At 40.6% G+C, this 15,834-nt stretch overlaps 3 protein-coding genes across 3 annotated transcripts; 2 read left to right on the top strand and 1 right to left on the bottom strand.

Annotated features, from left to right (window-relative positions):
* Nucleotides 1-110: 110 nt before the first annotated feature.
* On the top strand, nucleotides 111-2,164 carry dgcr6 (DiGeorge syndrome critical region gene 6). Its single transcript, XM_072387016.1, has 5 exons — nucleotides 111-480; nucleotides 625-785; nucleotides 985-1,085; nucleotides 1,181-1,321; nucleotides 1,489-2,164. The coding sequence occupies exons 1-5, from the start codon at nucleotides 377-379 to the stop codon at nucleotides 1,564-1,566; spliced, it is 585 nt and encodes a 194-aa protein (XP_072243117.1). The 5' UTR covers nucleotides 111-376; the 3' UTR covers nucleotides 1,567-2,164.
* Nucleotides 2,165-3,455: 1,291 nt separating this feature from the next.
* Nucleotides 3,456-10,912, top strand: slc7a4 (solute carrier family 7 member 4). The gene is made up of 5 exons (XM_072388315.1): nucleotides 3,456-3,594; nucleotides 5,223-6,269; nucleotides 6,382-7,088; nucleotides 7,207-7,315; nucleotides 8,741-10,912. Exons 2-5 carry the CDS (start codon nucleotides 5,288-5,290, stop codon nucleotides 8,956-8,958), a joined length of 2,016 nt encoding a protein of 671 aa, XP_072244416.1. The 5' UTR covers nucleotides 3,456-3,594; nucleotides 5,223-5,287; the 3' UTR covers nucleotides 8,959-10,912.
* Nucleotides 10,913-12,634: 1,722 nt separating this feature from the next.
* On the bottom strand, nucleotides 12,635-15,813 carry ccdc157 (coiled-coil domain containing 157). Its single transcript, XM_072388313.1, has 10 exons — nucleotides 15,506-15,813; nucleotides 15,265-15,415; nucleotides 14,461-15,154; nucleotides 14,299-14,376; nucleotides 14,026-14,195; nucleotides 13,755-13,931; nucleotides 13,485-13,653; nucleotides 13,117-13,256; nucleotides 12,912-12,991; nucleotides 12,635-12,826 (listed from the first exon to the last, which is right to left on the bottom strand). The coding sequence occupies exons 1-10, from the start codon at nucleotides 15,751-15,753 to the stop codon at nucleotides 12,802-12,804; spliced, it is 1,932 nt and encodes a 643-aa protein (XP_072244414.1). The 5' UTR covers nucleotides 15,754-15,813; the 3' UTR covers nucleotides 12,635-12,801.
* Nucleotides 15,814-15,834: the final 21 nt, after the last annotated feature.

The following is a 15,834-nucleotide window of genomic DNA, read 5'->3' as shown; positions in this document are numbered from 1 at the left end:
TCTGGTCCTCTAATTTTGATACAACGCGCCATCTGCCGAGCATTTTACGCTACATCACGCAAAATTACTGACAGGCATCTCTACAGCCAGCTACTTGGGGTCCTATTTAGCTTAGAATGAATACAAACGAATACTACTCCGTGACTGAAACCAATAAGTCTGTATTTCTGTAGGCTTGGCCGTTTTACCCCCACTGTTGACTCACGAAGATTATTATTTACAGTTTGGTCTAAAAATAGATTAATGTAGTGATGTTTCTGAACACCTTTCAACTTGAATAGCCTATAGTGAAACTAATACAGCTGAACCTGGTATTGTTAGCAAGCTGAATGTTTTAACCGACATCCGAGTTGTTTTCATATTTCCACTGAAAGACATGGATGGTTATCCCGGAGTCATTGGAGGTGATTCTACAAAACAACAAGAAAGACATTACTACCTGTTATCCGAACTACAGACTTTGGTCAAAGATTTATCAAGGTAATGTTTTCTTCAGGACATGCATCTTCAGCTCAGAGAGCTAGTTTGACCAGTGATGGCGGTGTAACTTAAAGCTTTGAGGACGATTTATAACTGCATTCGGATTCTTATTGTTGAATTTACTTAATGTTTCTCCATGACCAGCTCCTTTCAGCAACGCCTCTCCTACAACACACTGAGTGACCTGGCTTTAGCACTCATTGATGGGACAGTATATGAGATCGTGCAGGGCCTCCTGGATATTCAGCATCTGACGGAGAAAAATCTGTACAACCAAAGGCAGAAGCTGCACTGTGAACACCAAGGTTAGTGTAAGACTTAACCAAAAACACAGGGATTATTTGGGCCTGATCAAGAAGCATCATGATGCCAGCAACATTTGTAATTGCTGAAACCTACAGACCCCACATATCTGCAAGTAGGTCAACTAGGTTTACAGTTTGTTTTTGTAATTTGCAATTATTAGTGAAATTAATACTCTTGATTGGTTTATTTTATTTGCAGCACTGAAACAAGATCTAGCACGAAAGCACAAAGAGGCTTTACAGTCGTGCAAGTCTCACAACCTTGCACTTCTTAAGTCGAACCAACAAGCAGAGCTTGAGGTAAGAAATTGATATCAAGTACCCCTTATTACTCAGAGGGATATGGTATTGCCATATGCCTTTTGTTTGCTAACTGCTGTGGGTTGGGTTCATAGGCACTGGAAATTCGAGTGCGAGAAGAACAAAGGATGATGGATAAGAAGATAGTTGCAGAAATGGATCAAAAAGTAATAGACCAGCAGAACACCCTGGAGAAGGCCGGAGTCCCTGGGTTTTATATCACCACTAATCCTCAGGTTGATGTCCCCTGTCTACTCACTACTGATAAAATGCTCACTAACACCAACAAATAATGACGAGATTGCATAAAAAACATCCTTTTTTTAATAAAAAAATATATAAATATCCAATAGGTGGTGACGTATGTCAGCTTTAACTTCTCTTCAATCTTTTTGTGTTTCAGGAGCTGACAGTGCAGATGAACCTCCTTGAACTGATTCTCAAGCTTCAACAGAAAGAGTCACAGTCGGGTCTGCTATGAGAGAGATGAGAGAAAGGCTCAATTGTGCCAAAATAAATTATCGATACAGTCAATAACAACCTGAGCTGGCATCGCCATCTAATTGTGAGATTTTGACTCACATCAGCCAACGTGTAACACTGCTATCTCTGCGAAGCAACAAGTCCAGAAAGTGCTAAACACATGTTGTTTTTAGAGGAATGTCAACAGTGTTATAAACGTGGAAAAAGGCTCCCTTCAAGGATGATGTTACAAGTCCTGGAGGAGAGCTGCAGAACTCTGTGACTGAGTATAAGGACAGCGCTTTAGATTTTTTACATGCTTGAGGACACGAAGATTAACTGATGTGGCTTTGACTCGTATTTTTGATGTGACCTTAAGGCAGTGAGACGTAGAGCCTTCTATGGCACATGAGTATTTTTCATTTGGAAAAGTTGGGAGATCTTATTTGCACTTAAGCACAATTTTAAGCAGCAACAGTTGCGTGCCACTTATTACTTTCTTCACACAAAAAGGTTTGTTGTGCAAATATTTCTTTATGGCCTTGTTGTCATCTGTAAGTTGTGTGGTCTCATTTTTTAATGAAGCTCCATTTCTAGCCATGTCTGAAAAAGTTTAATAAAGCTGTTAATTTATTTGTGAAATATTCTTTTTTTTATTCATAATAAAGTATGGCCTCACCTTGGCTTGATCAAGGGGATCATACCTCCCCAAAAAGCAGGTTTTTAAAAAAAAATGTAAAAATAAAAACCTTTTCTTTACTGACAGAGGGTACACGCTATGGTCAGGTCTCTGTTGAGGCCACACAAGTTCTTTTTGAATAGATTCTTGTTAAACATACCCATAACTTTGAAAACACACACCATTACTTAATTTTCTTCATCACCTCAAGTGTTTTTTTATTTGTTTTTTACATGCAGCCTTTCTGTTTAAATCAACTCTGTTTCTGGTGCCAGAGCTTGTGGCTGAAAAAAGAAACAAGCCAAACTATTTAAACGAGCAACTGGGTTCATAGAAAAAAAACAAAGGCCAAAGTAGCATATAACAAGCAGACCTGGCAAATGTGAAAAAATGAAGGCATGTGTTGTAAAGCAGCAGTGTCTGCCTGTGGAAACCGATTGGAATAGTGTATACATGTCTTTGTAATCTCCACTTAGCTGTATTCAATTAATGCTTATTCCTATTATGATTTTACTCAGGTTAAGATGACCACAAAATGCTGTTTACAAGGCAGTGTTTTATTGGTCGGGTTAATGACTAAATATTGCTGTGCATGTCAACATAGCCCTTCAAAGACTGAATGCAAGGGCAGTGCTAGTAAATCAATCTGATATACACCCAATAAATGCCTGCTTTAACAGTGTTGCGGTGACAGAAAGTCTGGTGCTGTGCTTACATATCAGGCATCAAAATGCACTACCTACTGTATTTAAGGTCAGGTTCCAGTGTACAGCACGTCTTGTAGCTGTACAACATGTCAGACTACTTAAAGGCAGCAGTGGTCAGGAAGGGGCTTGATTTAGACTCTCCCACATTGTAGAAGGATGTGTGGCACCACCCATTAAACACCTCCAACCTCCAACCGCTTGCTATTTCTCCCATCAAATGTGACAAAACAGTAAAAGTCAGCAGATCATTTTTAACTCAACAAAGACAGTACTGAAGCCTACAGTTCCAACTCAGTTCATTAAAAAAATCCATTTGAATACGTTTGTGTTTTACAGTTTAAGTCAACCTAATCACCTTTTAAATCAGGGTCACATTTATTTGTCACCAGTGAGGATTTTGATGTCCACCTTCTCAGCTGGATTCCGGATAGTATAGTTTTGCCACGATAAGGGTTGGGTGGGGCACGGTGGGGAAGCCCTCTTGCTGTGAAAAAGGAAACTGTACCTTTAAGAAGTAGCTCAAACAGTGCATGTTGGTTTTATTCCTCATCGGTGCACCTTCAGCTCCATCCTCAGGCGATACTCCCCGGTAACTCCTAACAGCGCTACACTGGGGAAACAGGTCGATATAACTAACGATGACCGAGCCTGAGCAGCAAAGGTATTTATTTATTTTTTGTGTCACTGCTTTTCCTTTTGTGAGTACAAAGAGGAAGGGACAGTCACACCTAACTCACGAATGGAAAGTGCGATGTAGCGCAGTGCATGGTGCGCTCCTTTCCATTCTGTTGTAAAATATTAATGTACCATTCAAAACAACGCCTTTTACATTCGTCGTTGTGTTTTTATCTTTTTACTTGGTGCCTATGCTTTCTTTGATATGTAATGTAAACGAGTCATGTACTTTATGACAGCAGTGTTATTTCCAGCCGGGAATAAAGCGTTACGTAATTATAATGGAGGCATCCCGCTGTCGCCATATGTTTATCGAGGCCAGAAATCAGATGTTGAGCCGCCGGTTGCCGATTAAGAGAATGAATACTGCGCATTTCTGATGAAAAGACAAAATGATCTTTAACAAAGACAAATATATTCCTGGTGGCATAATTTTATACTTCAGCGATGCCTTTTAGGTAGCGTGGCTGGCCTGCTGGGTGGTGAGGGAACTGTCAGACGTTATGGCTTCGTGTCTTGGGCGCAAAACACAAATGGCCTATAAAACAAAGACGTAAAAGTCACAAAACACACACAGACACACAAAGCGATGTGATGATAAATGTATATAAGATATATCAATAATCTATTTATATTACCTAAATTAATCTGGCATGTGTTGTCCACAGAATTTCTCAATACGCGATATGTATTTCAAACGTTATTTTTACTCTCTCTGAAGAAGAACACTGACAACATATTCTACATATAGAATTGTCTTTATATCCCTCTTTTGAAAACGACTGGTTTGGAAGAAATGCCACTGTTATTTTTCTGCATCTGTCAGTAAGATCACTGTCTTCAGGGTGAACCATATTGACCATACTGACACAGGCTTATTTTAATCTATGAAGCTATTCTTGGTCTGCTCCCAACTTATCTACAGACCTATCCTGCAAAACTGTACTGGAAGTTACTGTCTTAATTCAGAAGAAGTGTTACTTTTATTTTATCAGAGGGGAAGGCATCCCATGATGCTGCTCCCTCCATTTGACACCAGCTGAAAAATCACCTGAAGTTTAAGGAAAAAATTCAACCAAACTGGAAACCTATTGGTGGCAAATATGTCTGGTTCTAGACCATTTGGTCCGTGCTTGGCCTGCGATAACTGTGGTGATTAAATATTCTTAGGTTTGAAGTTTTTTTAAGCTCTTGATGTTCAAAATGATGATGCTTTATAGTTATGACAAATATATATCACAATGTGCTCAGTGTGTGTGTTGTTGTGTTATTTCTAAGAACATGAACTGCTCCCCTTCTTGGTTCGACATTGTTTATATTGCCTGGTTAAAAAAAGAAAGTAGAATTATAATTCATACTTTATTCAATTAGATATTAGTAAAATTAAACTATTTCATGTCACTACGCATTTGTTTTTAATCACATTGAAAGTTATGAGAGAGTTTTCCTTAGCACAAACCAAGCAGATTGATATGAATGTTGAACATGTTGAACCAAACACACGATGCCAATATACAGACTTCAGAAAATGCATCCCTAAAGCTTAGCTGCAGGTGTTCACAAATGTCCTTTGGTCAATTGTCTAACTGTCTTCATAAACATCTTCATAAACAGGTAATGGATCCAGTTTGACAACTGCAGCACCAACCCACCCAGCTGGCCTGTTTAACACTGTAGCTATGGCAACTTGTACCAGAGGCTGTGCGCCAGCTGTGCGCCTTTGTCAGCAACTGAACCGACTCAAAACACTAGATGGCGACATGATGGCAACGTCACTAAAACGCTGCCTCTCCACCGTGGACCTGACTCTGATGGGTGTCGGTGGCATGGTGGGCTCCGGGCTTTATGTCCTGACGGGAACTGTGGCTAAAGACACGGCTGGGCCAGCTGTCATCATATCCTTCCTTTTCGCAGGTATTGCTTCTTTACTGGCTGCCTTTTGTTATGCAGAGTTTGGAGCACGCATTCCCAAAACAGGCTCTGCCTACATGTTTACCTATGTCTCTGTGGGAGAGATCTGGGCCTTTCTCATTGGTTGGAATGTGATTCTGGAGAACATGATCGGAGGTGCTGCTGTGGCACGTGCCTGGAGTGGCTATCTAGACTCCATTTTTAACCATGCCATCCAGAACTTTACAGAGACACACATCATGCAGTGGAACGTGCCCTTCCTTGCCCATTACCCTGACCTACTTGCAGCAGGAATTCTTGTCATTGCCTCTGTCTTTATTTCCTTTGGAGTTCAAGTGTCCTCTTATCTCAACCATATCTTCTCCACCATAAGCATGGGTGTCATTGTTTTCATCCTTGTCTTTGGGTTCATTCTGGCTGAACCAGCCAACTGGAGCCAGGAGCAGGGAGGCTTTGCCCCCTTTGGGATGTCTGGAATACTGGCAGGCTCAGCCACCTGCTTCTATGCATTTGTGGGCTTTGATGTCATTGCCTCCTCAAGTGAGGAGGCAAAGGATCCACAGAAAGCTATCCCTATCGCCACTGCCATCTCCCTAGGACTTGCAGCAGCAGCCTACATCCTGGTATCCACTGTGCTTACACTAATAGTACCCTGGCGTACACTGGATCCCAACTCAGCTTTGGCAGATGCTTTTTTCCGCCGTGGTTACAGTTGGGCTGGGGTTATTGTGGCTGTAGGATCCATCTGTGGTGAGTGTCAACCTCTAACTGAGCAGTACAACTTAAATGGTGTTTAATATATTATGTTTAGCTGCAGTATTGACTTTTTTTTCACTTATTTTCTCTCTGTACTCATTTTTAGCAATGAACACTGTGCTGCTCTGCAATCTCTTCTCCCTCCCTCGGATTGTGTACGCCATGGCAGATGATGGATTGTTCTTCTCCATTTTTGCAAAGGTCAATCCCCTCACCAAAGTTCCCGTCAATGCTATTCTGGTGTTTGGAATTCTAATGGCCACCATGGCTCTGATCTTTGACCTGGAGGCTTTGGTTCAGTTCTTGTCTATCGGCACTCTCCTGGCGTACACCTTTGTGGCAGCAAGTGTTATTGTTCTGCGTTTCCAGCCTGACAAAACCAACTCCAAGGACACAGGTTCCACATCTCCCAACCCCAACACTGAGCCTTCATCTGCCCCCTCAGAGTCTGAGGCCATAACTGATGACAGTGATGGCCCCAAGCAATATGAGTCCTTCTCTGACAAACTCCAGCTGGTGGAGAGGCAGAAAACAAGAGAGCGACGTGGGGTGGGGCAGCTGAAGGCCTGCTGGGAACCATACCTGGACAGGCTGCTGGGGGACTGTGAGCCAGGCGAAGTGGTGGCCTTCGGTGTGTTAACTCTGATAGTGAGCTCAGTATCCCTCTGTGCTGTGCTGGAGTTTGGAAACAAACAGCTGCAGCTGCCAGTCTGGAGCTTCTCAATGCTCCTGGTCATCTTCAGCTTAGCTTACATCATCAGCCTGGCACTTATATGGGTTCATGAGCCACAAAAAAACGCCAAAACATTCCAGGTGAGCTTTCACTGCGATTATTTAATGTTAAATTTGACTTCAGGTTAACATTTCTTTCATTCCATTTGCAATATGAAAATTATGTCTGGAGAATGTCTGAAGTTTTATTGTTTTATAGGTTCCTCTGGTTCCACTGACTCCAGGTGCAAGTATCCTTTTTAATGTGTTCCTCATGATGAAGCTCAGCCTTTTAACCTGGATTCGATTCGCTGTGTGGATTGCCATTGGTAAGATAACATCTGAACGTAAGCAGAAAATATAGTTGCCAAAGAAATATATTTCCCAGAATTATTTCTGCAAAACAAACACACTATTTTGTGCAACTTAATTGGTGGTTAAATGAATTTACTCACAGCACTGGGCACAGTCCTTCCCCTCCACACACATTCTGGACTGCTTACAGCCTCCAGTTGAGACATTATGTGAATCTTATCTCGGGAAGTTGTTTGAATGTCCTGTCATAAACCCTCTGTCGGCAGTGTTTTAATGTGTTACACGAGCAGATTGCATACCATGTTCTCAAATAGAACCGAATACTTTTCCCGTTCATCAGCAATCCATTGAGGCTGTAGATGGTGTTTAAACAGAATTAATGCCTGTCAGTGAAAGGGGGATCACTGGGGAAACGCGATAATCTGTATTAGCTTAAGGCTCCCCTGGATCAGTAAACCATTTAAATGCCGCTGTCAGCCTGATGCAAGTTAACAAGATGCACACTCGTGGAATATTACACTTGACAGGACCTCTTGCCTGACAAGGCTTCCGTCCCCTAGAGACAGAACTGGACACTTATCTACCATAATAGCCTTTTAGAAAAGAAAACTGTTTACACAGTTAACACAAACTAGCAAAAATATTGGATTCAGTTTTATGTTCAGTAGTTTCCATAAAGCTTTTGACAAAGTGAGTGCATCTGAGTTCTATTTGAATGGTGTCGGTTGTTTTTCTGTTGCTAATACCTTGTTTGATATACCTTAAAAGAGGGAAGTGACATCATTTTTTATTTTGCATTCATTGCAGAAAGTGTGATAAAAACATGGCTTTTCAATTACCAAGATAGCTACTTCCGTGTTTTTTTGCTTTTTTTTTATACAATGTACATCTTGCGACACAAATTGCTAAACAAACCAAATGCCTCTGACCTACCATTACACTAAGGCTGGCTGTGAAAAATACAGAAGGCCTGCACTAAAGTGGTTTGTGTCCATCAGAGGCCACATAGAGACAAATGAGACAAACAACCATCCTCCTCACTCCTAGGGTCTATTTAGAGTCACCAATTCACCTGACATGTTTTTGGGCGGAGTTGACTGCCCAGTTGACTGCTGATTTGCAAGCATTAACATGCTAGACCTGATTGTGAAGATAGTAGACCTGCTTAACAAAACTATAACATTGTGAGTGTGACAATGTCAACATATTGACTTGCATTCTTGTAAGCTGTTGCACAAAAGCTGAACAAAAAGGATCGTGTAAATGTGAACATTACAACCTCTCCAGCAGTATTTTTCCACATCTTTGTGACATAAATCTGTTTAATTTGCCACCCTAAAAAACTACAATAATATTTTTCTCTCTTCCAGCATGTGACCAATGCTTTCTTGATTTAAATGACTGCTTCAGTAAAATATTTCATGCCATACCTTTTTCAGGCCTTATTGTGTATTTTGGCTATGGCATCTGGCACAGTAAAGAGGGAATACGGGAGCTGCAGCCCAAAGACATGGCCGCCCGCTATGTGGTGCTACCCAGCGGCAGCCTGGTGGAGACTGTGCAGTCCGTTCAGCCCGATGGTCAAGTGGACACCTCAGCGCACCACATCAGCCCCTCTTCTGCCCCAACAGCTGAGGACCACACTGGAAAGAGATGATGTGTGACTCATGTGAGTCATCATTACTGCCTGTTGTCTGTTGTCTCTCACGCATACTCTATTGTTACTAGTGTACTTTCTGTATCCCACTCCTATTAGCGCTCAACAGTCTGTACCTGTTGCTCTGCAAGTGTATGTTCACCACCGGATGAGATTCACTCTGTCTTATTGTGAAGCACATTTGTATATATTGTAATTCTCAAATGTACAGTAGAGAGCTTTATTACTTTCCTGTGAACTCCTTGCTTCAAAGTTGTGTTACATCCTTCACGACCAGCTCTTTTCCTGCAAACTTAGCAGTTTGTCAGAATCCACACAGTTGTAGGTTATATATGGTGCTTTATTTCTTACAAACCCTGGAGGATTTATTAATTTATTTGGTTCTTACATGGTCTGGGGCTGGAAAAATCAACATGTACGGTTTTTCTTTAAAAAGTGGAAGACAACCTGCATCATTATTGAAAGATGTTTTAATTGTTCATTAGATTTTTTTCTCCTTTTTTTTAGATAAGCAGAATACTGCACAGAGTTGTGAGTTTACATTTTTGCCTCTTCACAAATTGTTCTCCCCAATTCCACAGAAGAATTTGCAGTCTTTAATCATTTTGATTTATCTTGCCCATCTACTTCTTTTGGTATACTTAGCCTTTCCTAAGTATATCAGGTTCTGGCAAAGTATTTATTCCTATATTATAAAATAAATTATATTTATTTATTTTATACTTATACTATATCTACATGTACAGAGCACGTCATCTTGATAGTTTCTGTTTTTTGTCATTGTTGTGTTTTTGAGTTGCTATTTCTGTGTCATAAATTTTACACGTACCTCTACTGGTCTGCTGGTAGAGTTCACCTTTTCACAGACTGAACACTTCAGTTCCTCCCATTATCTCCTAAATCTTATCCCATGACCCTGCTTCTTTTGTGTGTATGTGTGTGTGTGTGTGCTTCATCATGAGCAGTTTTTTTCCAATGCATCTTTTGTCTGCAGTCCTTCCCCCCTCTCCCTGTTACCATGAAATTATAATTCAAAGCACACCGATCACTGAGATTACCTTAGGTGACCTGGGAATGAGTAGGTTGATGAGCATATAGACAAGCACAAAGCTAATGAATGGGAATTTTGTACCCCCAAAAATTGAATAGGCATGCAGGCATTGGTGGTTATGTTAAACCTGGGATCTGTTTCATCTCTCCTTAATCCCAGCAGATTTGCAACAGTCCCTGTCGCCAGTCTGCCGCATGACCTAGATTAGAGAAAACCACATGTGAGAACACTCCTGTACTATAGAAACAACATTCCTTCAGTCTGCTCTTGTATCAATAAATTACCTGAAGTTAGGCTAGTTTTTAATCAAATATGTAAAAGCACTTGAACAAGGTCACTGTCTGTTTTTTATTGATTTCGATTTGTTTCTGCACGTTACATAAGAGACCAATGGCCTTAAAGATGCTGTCAATGAAGACTGAATTCCAAAGCCGAAGCAGTCAGTCTGACTGGTTTATGATTCTTTTATTTGCCTGTTAGAAAAAAACTCTTATCCAGGATTTTATGCTCTTGAGTTATTGAACCAAAAATTAAAATCCAAATATGAAAGAGAATGTACATTAGGAGGCATTTTGACATAGTTTAAAAGATGAGTAAGGTTTAAAGAGAATTTTATACAACTTTGCACAATTTGCAAACTATTGTCCAGTAATTTTTTTTTCAGTTTTGCTTTTGATGTTGGGGCCAGTGACATATATTTATACTGTTGCGCTTTTTTAGGCTGAACATTCTCTCAACTCTTTCTGTCTTTTTTGTGCCAGGAAGCATACATTTACTTGGTCGGATTCTTTTCTTACCTCTGAATAGTATTGTGCTTTGTATTTGCACATTAAAGTCTCAAATCTTTATGTTACAGTGTATGTCTGTGTAAAATGGAAAAGACAAAAAAAATAAATGTTTTACAGCAGCATTAAAAAAAGAAAATCAGAGTATTCTTACTGCACAGTAGGTGTCATCTGAGAGGATCGCAGTTCCTTTGTGTTCATTTGTGTACCTGGTGCTGGTCAGTGTCTACTCCCAAGTGCAAAGAAAGAGCAAGAGAAGAGTAATATACTTTTTCACTGAAATCATTCGTCATAATGAAATACACTGATCATCCACAATAGTATGACAACTCGCCTTTAACTGACTATGTCCTCATACCGAGAACAAAGCTCTGACCAGTCAAGACATGGACAAAGAACATTTCCTGGAGTTTCTTATACTTAAACTTTAATCATTTGGTTCCTGTAGGTTGTGGGGTGGGGTCTTTGTTAACTGAACTTGCTTCCCACAGACAACATCAGATCCTGTAAGATTAGTACCTGGGGAATGCGTAGCCCAGGTCAACGCTTAAGACTCTTTGTTGTTGTTCCCTAAATCTCTTCCTTTGAAGAGTTCGCATTTCCTTTTGTAAGACCTTATCAGGTCGTTTTTAAACTCTTGATAGACACTGACTATCTAGCATGTTAACTTACAATCATGTTTAATATCATACCTATACTCCTTTGTAGCACACTTAATACTACTACTGGCTTGTAAATAAAGAACTCTCGACAACATTTATAACTTTTTTAGGGATTAGAAATGCTTTGTATTGTAAGTCGTTCTATTGTTTAATCAAAGTCAGATGTCTTTGAGTTACACAGAAGATTACATTCATGCTAAATTGCATTGTTACCATGCACATTATCTTTTGCAAATGAACATCTCGTTTATAATGTACAGTATTGACAACAGCTCTCAATTATCATGACAAATTGCCTCTGTTTATATTAAATAACTAACACCAGTGGGATGGAGGGAAGAGATTAAGACAAAGTATATGCTTGTTGTCACAAGTGCATAGTTAACACAAGAGAGGGATTAGCCCTCTGACCACTAGCAGTCTCCTCCGAGAAAGAAATGACAGATCAGGTGTCTGTTCAGATTTTATTAATGAGAAGTCAACGATGATACTAAGATGATTGGTTATGTTTATGTGTTTATGCAAATTCAAAACACCACTGTGCTCATGGCATCCCAAATTACTGCTGTAACTAAAGCGTCAAAATGTGAGCTACATATATAAAGATGAAATATAATGATCCATGACAACATATGTATGCACTACAGAGGATGTACTGACCGATTAGATCAGGGTGCAGGCCTAACGATTCAGCAGAGCATGAATCCTGAGGATTCAACTTTTGTCTGGCGACACACAAACAATGAAATGCACATCTGTCACTGATGTTACTTGTGTGGCATTAAAGATTACACAAGCTACCAACTTACATACAATCATGTGATTCATCTGCTGCTCTGAAGGCCATCTATTCAGGCACATCCACATTTGTTTGACAAACATATCATATAACCTGAAACCTAATATGCATTCTCCACCAACGTCCTGTTTTAATAGCATTAGCAGCCTTCCTTTTATAAATCCAGAGTAAGTCAATCAAGGGCATATTCGGCTTATCATAATATTAGGTGTCGTGGGAACTGTTAATCCATTGTGAGAAATGAAAATACAAAAGTATTAGTATAAAGCAGGGAAAAACATTATGAGTCATGCACCATCTATTTAAATGCATTTGCACTCCCAAAGTTTTTTTTTTTTCCCTTTGAGTAACGTCTCTGTGATGAAAGAGCAGAGAAATGTTTTGTATTTATGTGTGACTCTTAGCAGCAGTGGAGCCTCTGTTGAGGTGGAGGGTTTGAGAATGAATTTGCAGGGACAAAGGGGAGGCAGACACATGATCCTCTGGCCCCACTGCCTCCAGACCTCTCTGTGCTCCCCTTTCTTCCTTTTCTGTGTAACTGCATCCTTATTTGGCTGCGTTGCCGCCCTGTCTGTAAAACACAAAGCTCATTTAAAAAGCATGCATTTATAAAGCAAATGGAACTTTTTAACTACTCTAAAGAGCAGAAAACTTACAATGGACTCTTCTGAACTTGTGTCGAGGGATTTTGTTGTTTTTCTGTTGGTGTGCTCATTGCCTGTGATGGTAAACCTTCCTATTGATGAAAATGTAAAAATACAGTTTTTAATGATCCCAATAATCATGTAATTGTAAATGTACAAAGGCTCCTTTTCAGAGCACCCCAAGTCTCCTGTCCAGATTACCTAATACAAGACTTACCCTGGTGGTGGTTTTTTTTGTTGTTTGCTGTAGTTTCTCAAGACATTTGTGCAGCGTTGCATTTTCCTGCTCCAGTACATTTATACGAATGCTGTTTGCTTGCAATTGCAGCTCCATATCCAAAAGCATGTTCCCTGTACCTTATATGCAAAGGACAACATGTAAGTAAGCATTTACGATTGGCATGACTTAACTGGATTCCATATTTACACTTTCCTTTGTAATGCATGTGAAATTATCACCCAGAGATTTAAGATTTCATTGCTGTCCCTGTTGTGCACAGAGACACTTGTGTCTTACTTTTCAACAGACAAGGTAGGCCTTAAGAAGAAAAATGTGTAAAAGAATGTTAGAAAGTAATTGCTTACTCTGTGGTTGGACCTGAGAGCAATTGTTAAGCTCTGGGAAAGCCACCAAAAGCCTCTCCCGCTCCCTTAAAGCTTGCACTTGTTCTGTCACCTCAGCCAAGCCCTTTTTTAGCTCATCCACATGTGTTTCTAGTACCTGCTTCTCTTTTTGGAGCTCGACACACAAGTCCTGAAGGGAGAAAAACAGACCATAAAAAAGTGCCACTTAGAATAAAAATAGATTTTAGCCACACTACGAGGGGTAATGGACATTTAAGGGCTCTTATATACCTGTTGTTGAGTGAGCTGAGCCTGTAGTTGTTCTTTCACCTCTGATATCTGTTGCAGCTGATTGTGTAAACTGATCTGTGCCTCTTCTCTCTCTCCCAGCTGCCTCTGGAGCTCATCGCACTCTTCATCAAGAGCATCAACTCTCTCTAACAAAGATTTCTGCTTTGCATGCATTGACTGGATACACAAGCAAAATAAAAACATAAGAGTGAGAAAGTAAGGGTCTTCAGCAAATAACAACCAAGGATGTGGCCTATACTGTGACACTTACCTCTTGTTGACGGCAAGCACTCTGGTACTTGGCACTCTCCTTATCAAGAAGGAGTTGACTGTCATAGATTTGAGTTTCCAGCTGCTGGATTTTTTGTTGCAGCCTGCAACAGGCCTCCTCTGCTGTTTGCAGGTTCTTCACTTTCTCCTGCAGCACAGTCTTTTCAAATTCTAGCACAAAAAAAGATCAATTATGCAACTTAACAGTGTATTCTGCTAAACAAGACTTTTGTTAGGAAGTAGTCTGATGATAATAATTCCTGTATGCGCTCACCAAGTGCTTGTAAAGTTTCTTGCTGCAATGATACTTTTTCCTTCAGTTTGGTGTTACTCCCCTCCAAGGACAAAGCTTCTGTTACAAAAATGTTAAACATAAAGAGTTGCAGTAAATATGATCTCAGTGAATTCTCATCATGTTCATTTAAGCATTTACTACCTCTCTTAAGCTGTTGTTGCTCATCTTGTAGCCTCTTTTCTGTCTCTTTCAAGGATCTCTGTGCTTTCCGCAGTGAAAACTCCAGCTGGACTATGTTTGCTTGATGTTTTTCCACCTCTTGCTTGAACTCTTGCTGTGTTTTTCCTAAATGAGACCTAAATCTGTTGCGTTCCACCTCAGCTGCTGCTAGTTTTTCTCTAAGCGGCTGCACTGTACCCCGCACATCTTTAAGATGTTTTGCCAGCCGGCGCATGTCCCTGAGCTGCTCGTTGGCCCACTGGGCAACATCACCTGCTGTCATATGTCCCGCCTCCACTGTGTCCTTCACAACTACTGAGAGAGGCTGCAGAGATGAGGGCAGGCCTTCACTCTGACACATATCAACCAAAGCATCTCCCGTATTTCTCAAAAGAGATTGCACCTGATGACACGCATCACAGGGAATGAGTAATGATTCTATCGTTTGACAGCTTACATTATGGTGGTCAGCTTTAGGATAACACTGAGTCTTGTAGGTGGGACAGGAGAGTACATTATTGTGTGGGAGAAATTTAAATGAGCTTGCTGACGACCAGGCAGATGAACGTCTGCAAAAGTCGGCCCTTGAGCTAGATAGGGGGGAAACAGGTGTCACTGTCTCATCACAGAAAAATGTCTTTGTTTTTGTCTGTTTTGTCATATTTTTGGAGAGCTCCTATAAGAAGAAAGAGAGCAAAACATTTGTGAGAGCTACCACTTAAATGTTAATGTATTGGCCTCATTTTCAGTCTCTATAATCTTCACTAGAATTAGCAATACACCTACCTTCTTGTTAGCAAATTGAACAAAATTACTCCAGTAGTTTTTCACCACAAGACCAACTGACAGGTATCCATTCTGCTGTGCATGCTCTCTCCTCGAGCTCACCCTCTGCTGCTCAATATAAGCACTAACACTTTGGAGGAGAAGCAGTAGTCTTTTTCAGGCAGAAGACCAGAAAAAAAAGCAAGTGTTAAAAAAAAGTCTTGCAAGCTATACTTTGTGAGTGTAACGTTACATTCATTACCTGTCAATCACCAACTCCAGTAAAACAATGTGGGAGTGCTGATTGAAGGCGTCCTCCCCGTCCACGAAGTCATACTCCTCTAGCAAAGCCACAATATCCAGATCGCAGGAGAGTTTGTCAGGGAACTTCCAGGAAGAAGAGCGGACCGGTCCGGTTCTGGAAAGGACGTCCAGAACTGCACCCTGAGTGTCGACCAGGTCTTTTCGGAGGCTCTTGATACAGTCTTGTCGACCCAACAGCTGACTCATGTCTTAAACCCTGTTTTTATATTATCTGAGCTGCACAGCAATGAAGATTTGTTATTGTTGTCAGTGTATCACCTTGGCAAC

The sequence above is a fragment of the Leuresthes tenuis genome, unplaced genomic scaffold (assembly GCF_036924035.1).
Source record: "Leuresthes tenuis unplaced genomic scaffold, fLeuTen1.0.hap1 SCAF_6, whole genome shotgun sequence".
Classification (NCBI taxonomy): Eukaryota; Metazoa; Chordata; class Actinopteri; order Atheriniformes; family Atherinopsidae; genus Leuresthes; species Leuresthes tenuis.
The sequence above is the reverse complement of the archived record's forward strand: the minus strand, read 5'-3'. Positions and strand labels throughout refer to the sequence as shown.

Coding starts and splice junctions, on each gene's coding strand:
- ccdc157 (XM_072388313.1), bottom strand. CDS start 15,753: ATGAGTCAGCTGTTGGGTCGACAAGACTGTATCAAGAGCCTCCGAAAA. Junction 14,196..14,298: donor AGAAACTTTACAAGCACTTG/GTGAGCGCATAC, acceptor TTTTTGTGCTAG/AATTTGAAAAGACTGTGCTG. Junction 13,257..13,484: donor CTCTCAGGTCCAACCACAGA/GTAAGCAATTAC, acceptor TTTGCATATAAG/GTACAGGGAACATGCTTTTG.
- dgcr6 (XM_072387016.1), top strand. CDS start 377: ATGGATGGTTATCCCGGAGTCATTGGAGGTGATTCTACAAAACAACAA. Junction 481..624: donor TTGGTCAAAGATTTATCAAG/GTAATGTTTTCT, acceptor CTCCATGACCAG/CTCCTTTCAGCAACGCCTCT. Junction 1,086..1,180: donor ACCAACAAGCAGAGCTTGAG/GTAAGAAATTGA, acceptor TTGGGTTCATAG/GCACTGGAAATTCGAGTGCG.
- slc7a4 (XM_072388315.1), top strand. CDS start 5,288: ATGGCAACTTGTACCAGAGGCTGTGCGCCAGCTGTGCGCCTTTGTCAG. Junction 6,270..6,381: donor GGCTGTAGGATCCATCTGTG/GTGAGTGTCAAC, acceptor ACTCATTTTTAG/CAATGAACACTGTGCTGCTC. Junction 7,316..8,740: donor CGCTGTGTGGATTGCCATTG/GTAAGATAACAT, acceptor TACCTTTTTCAG/GCCTTATTGTGTATTTTGGC.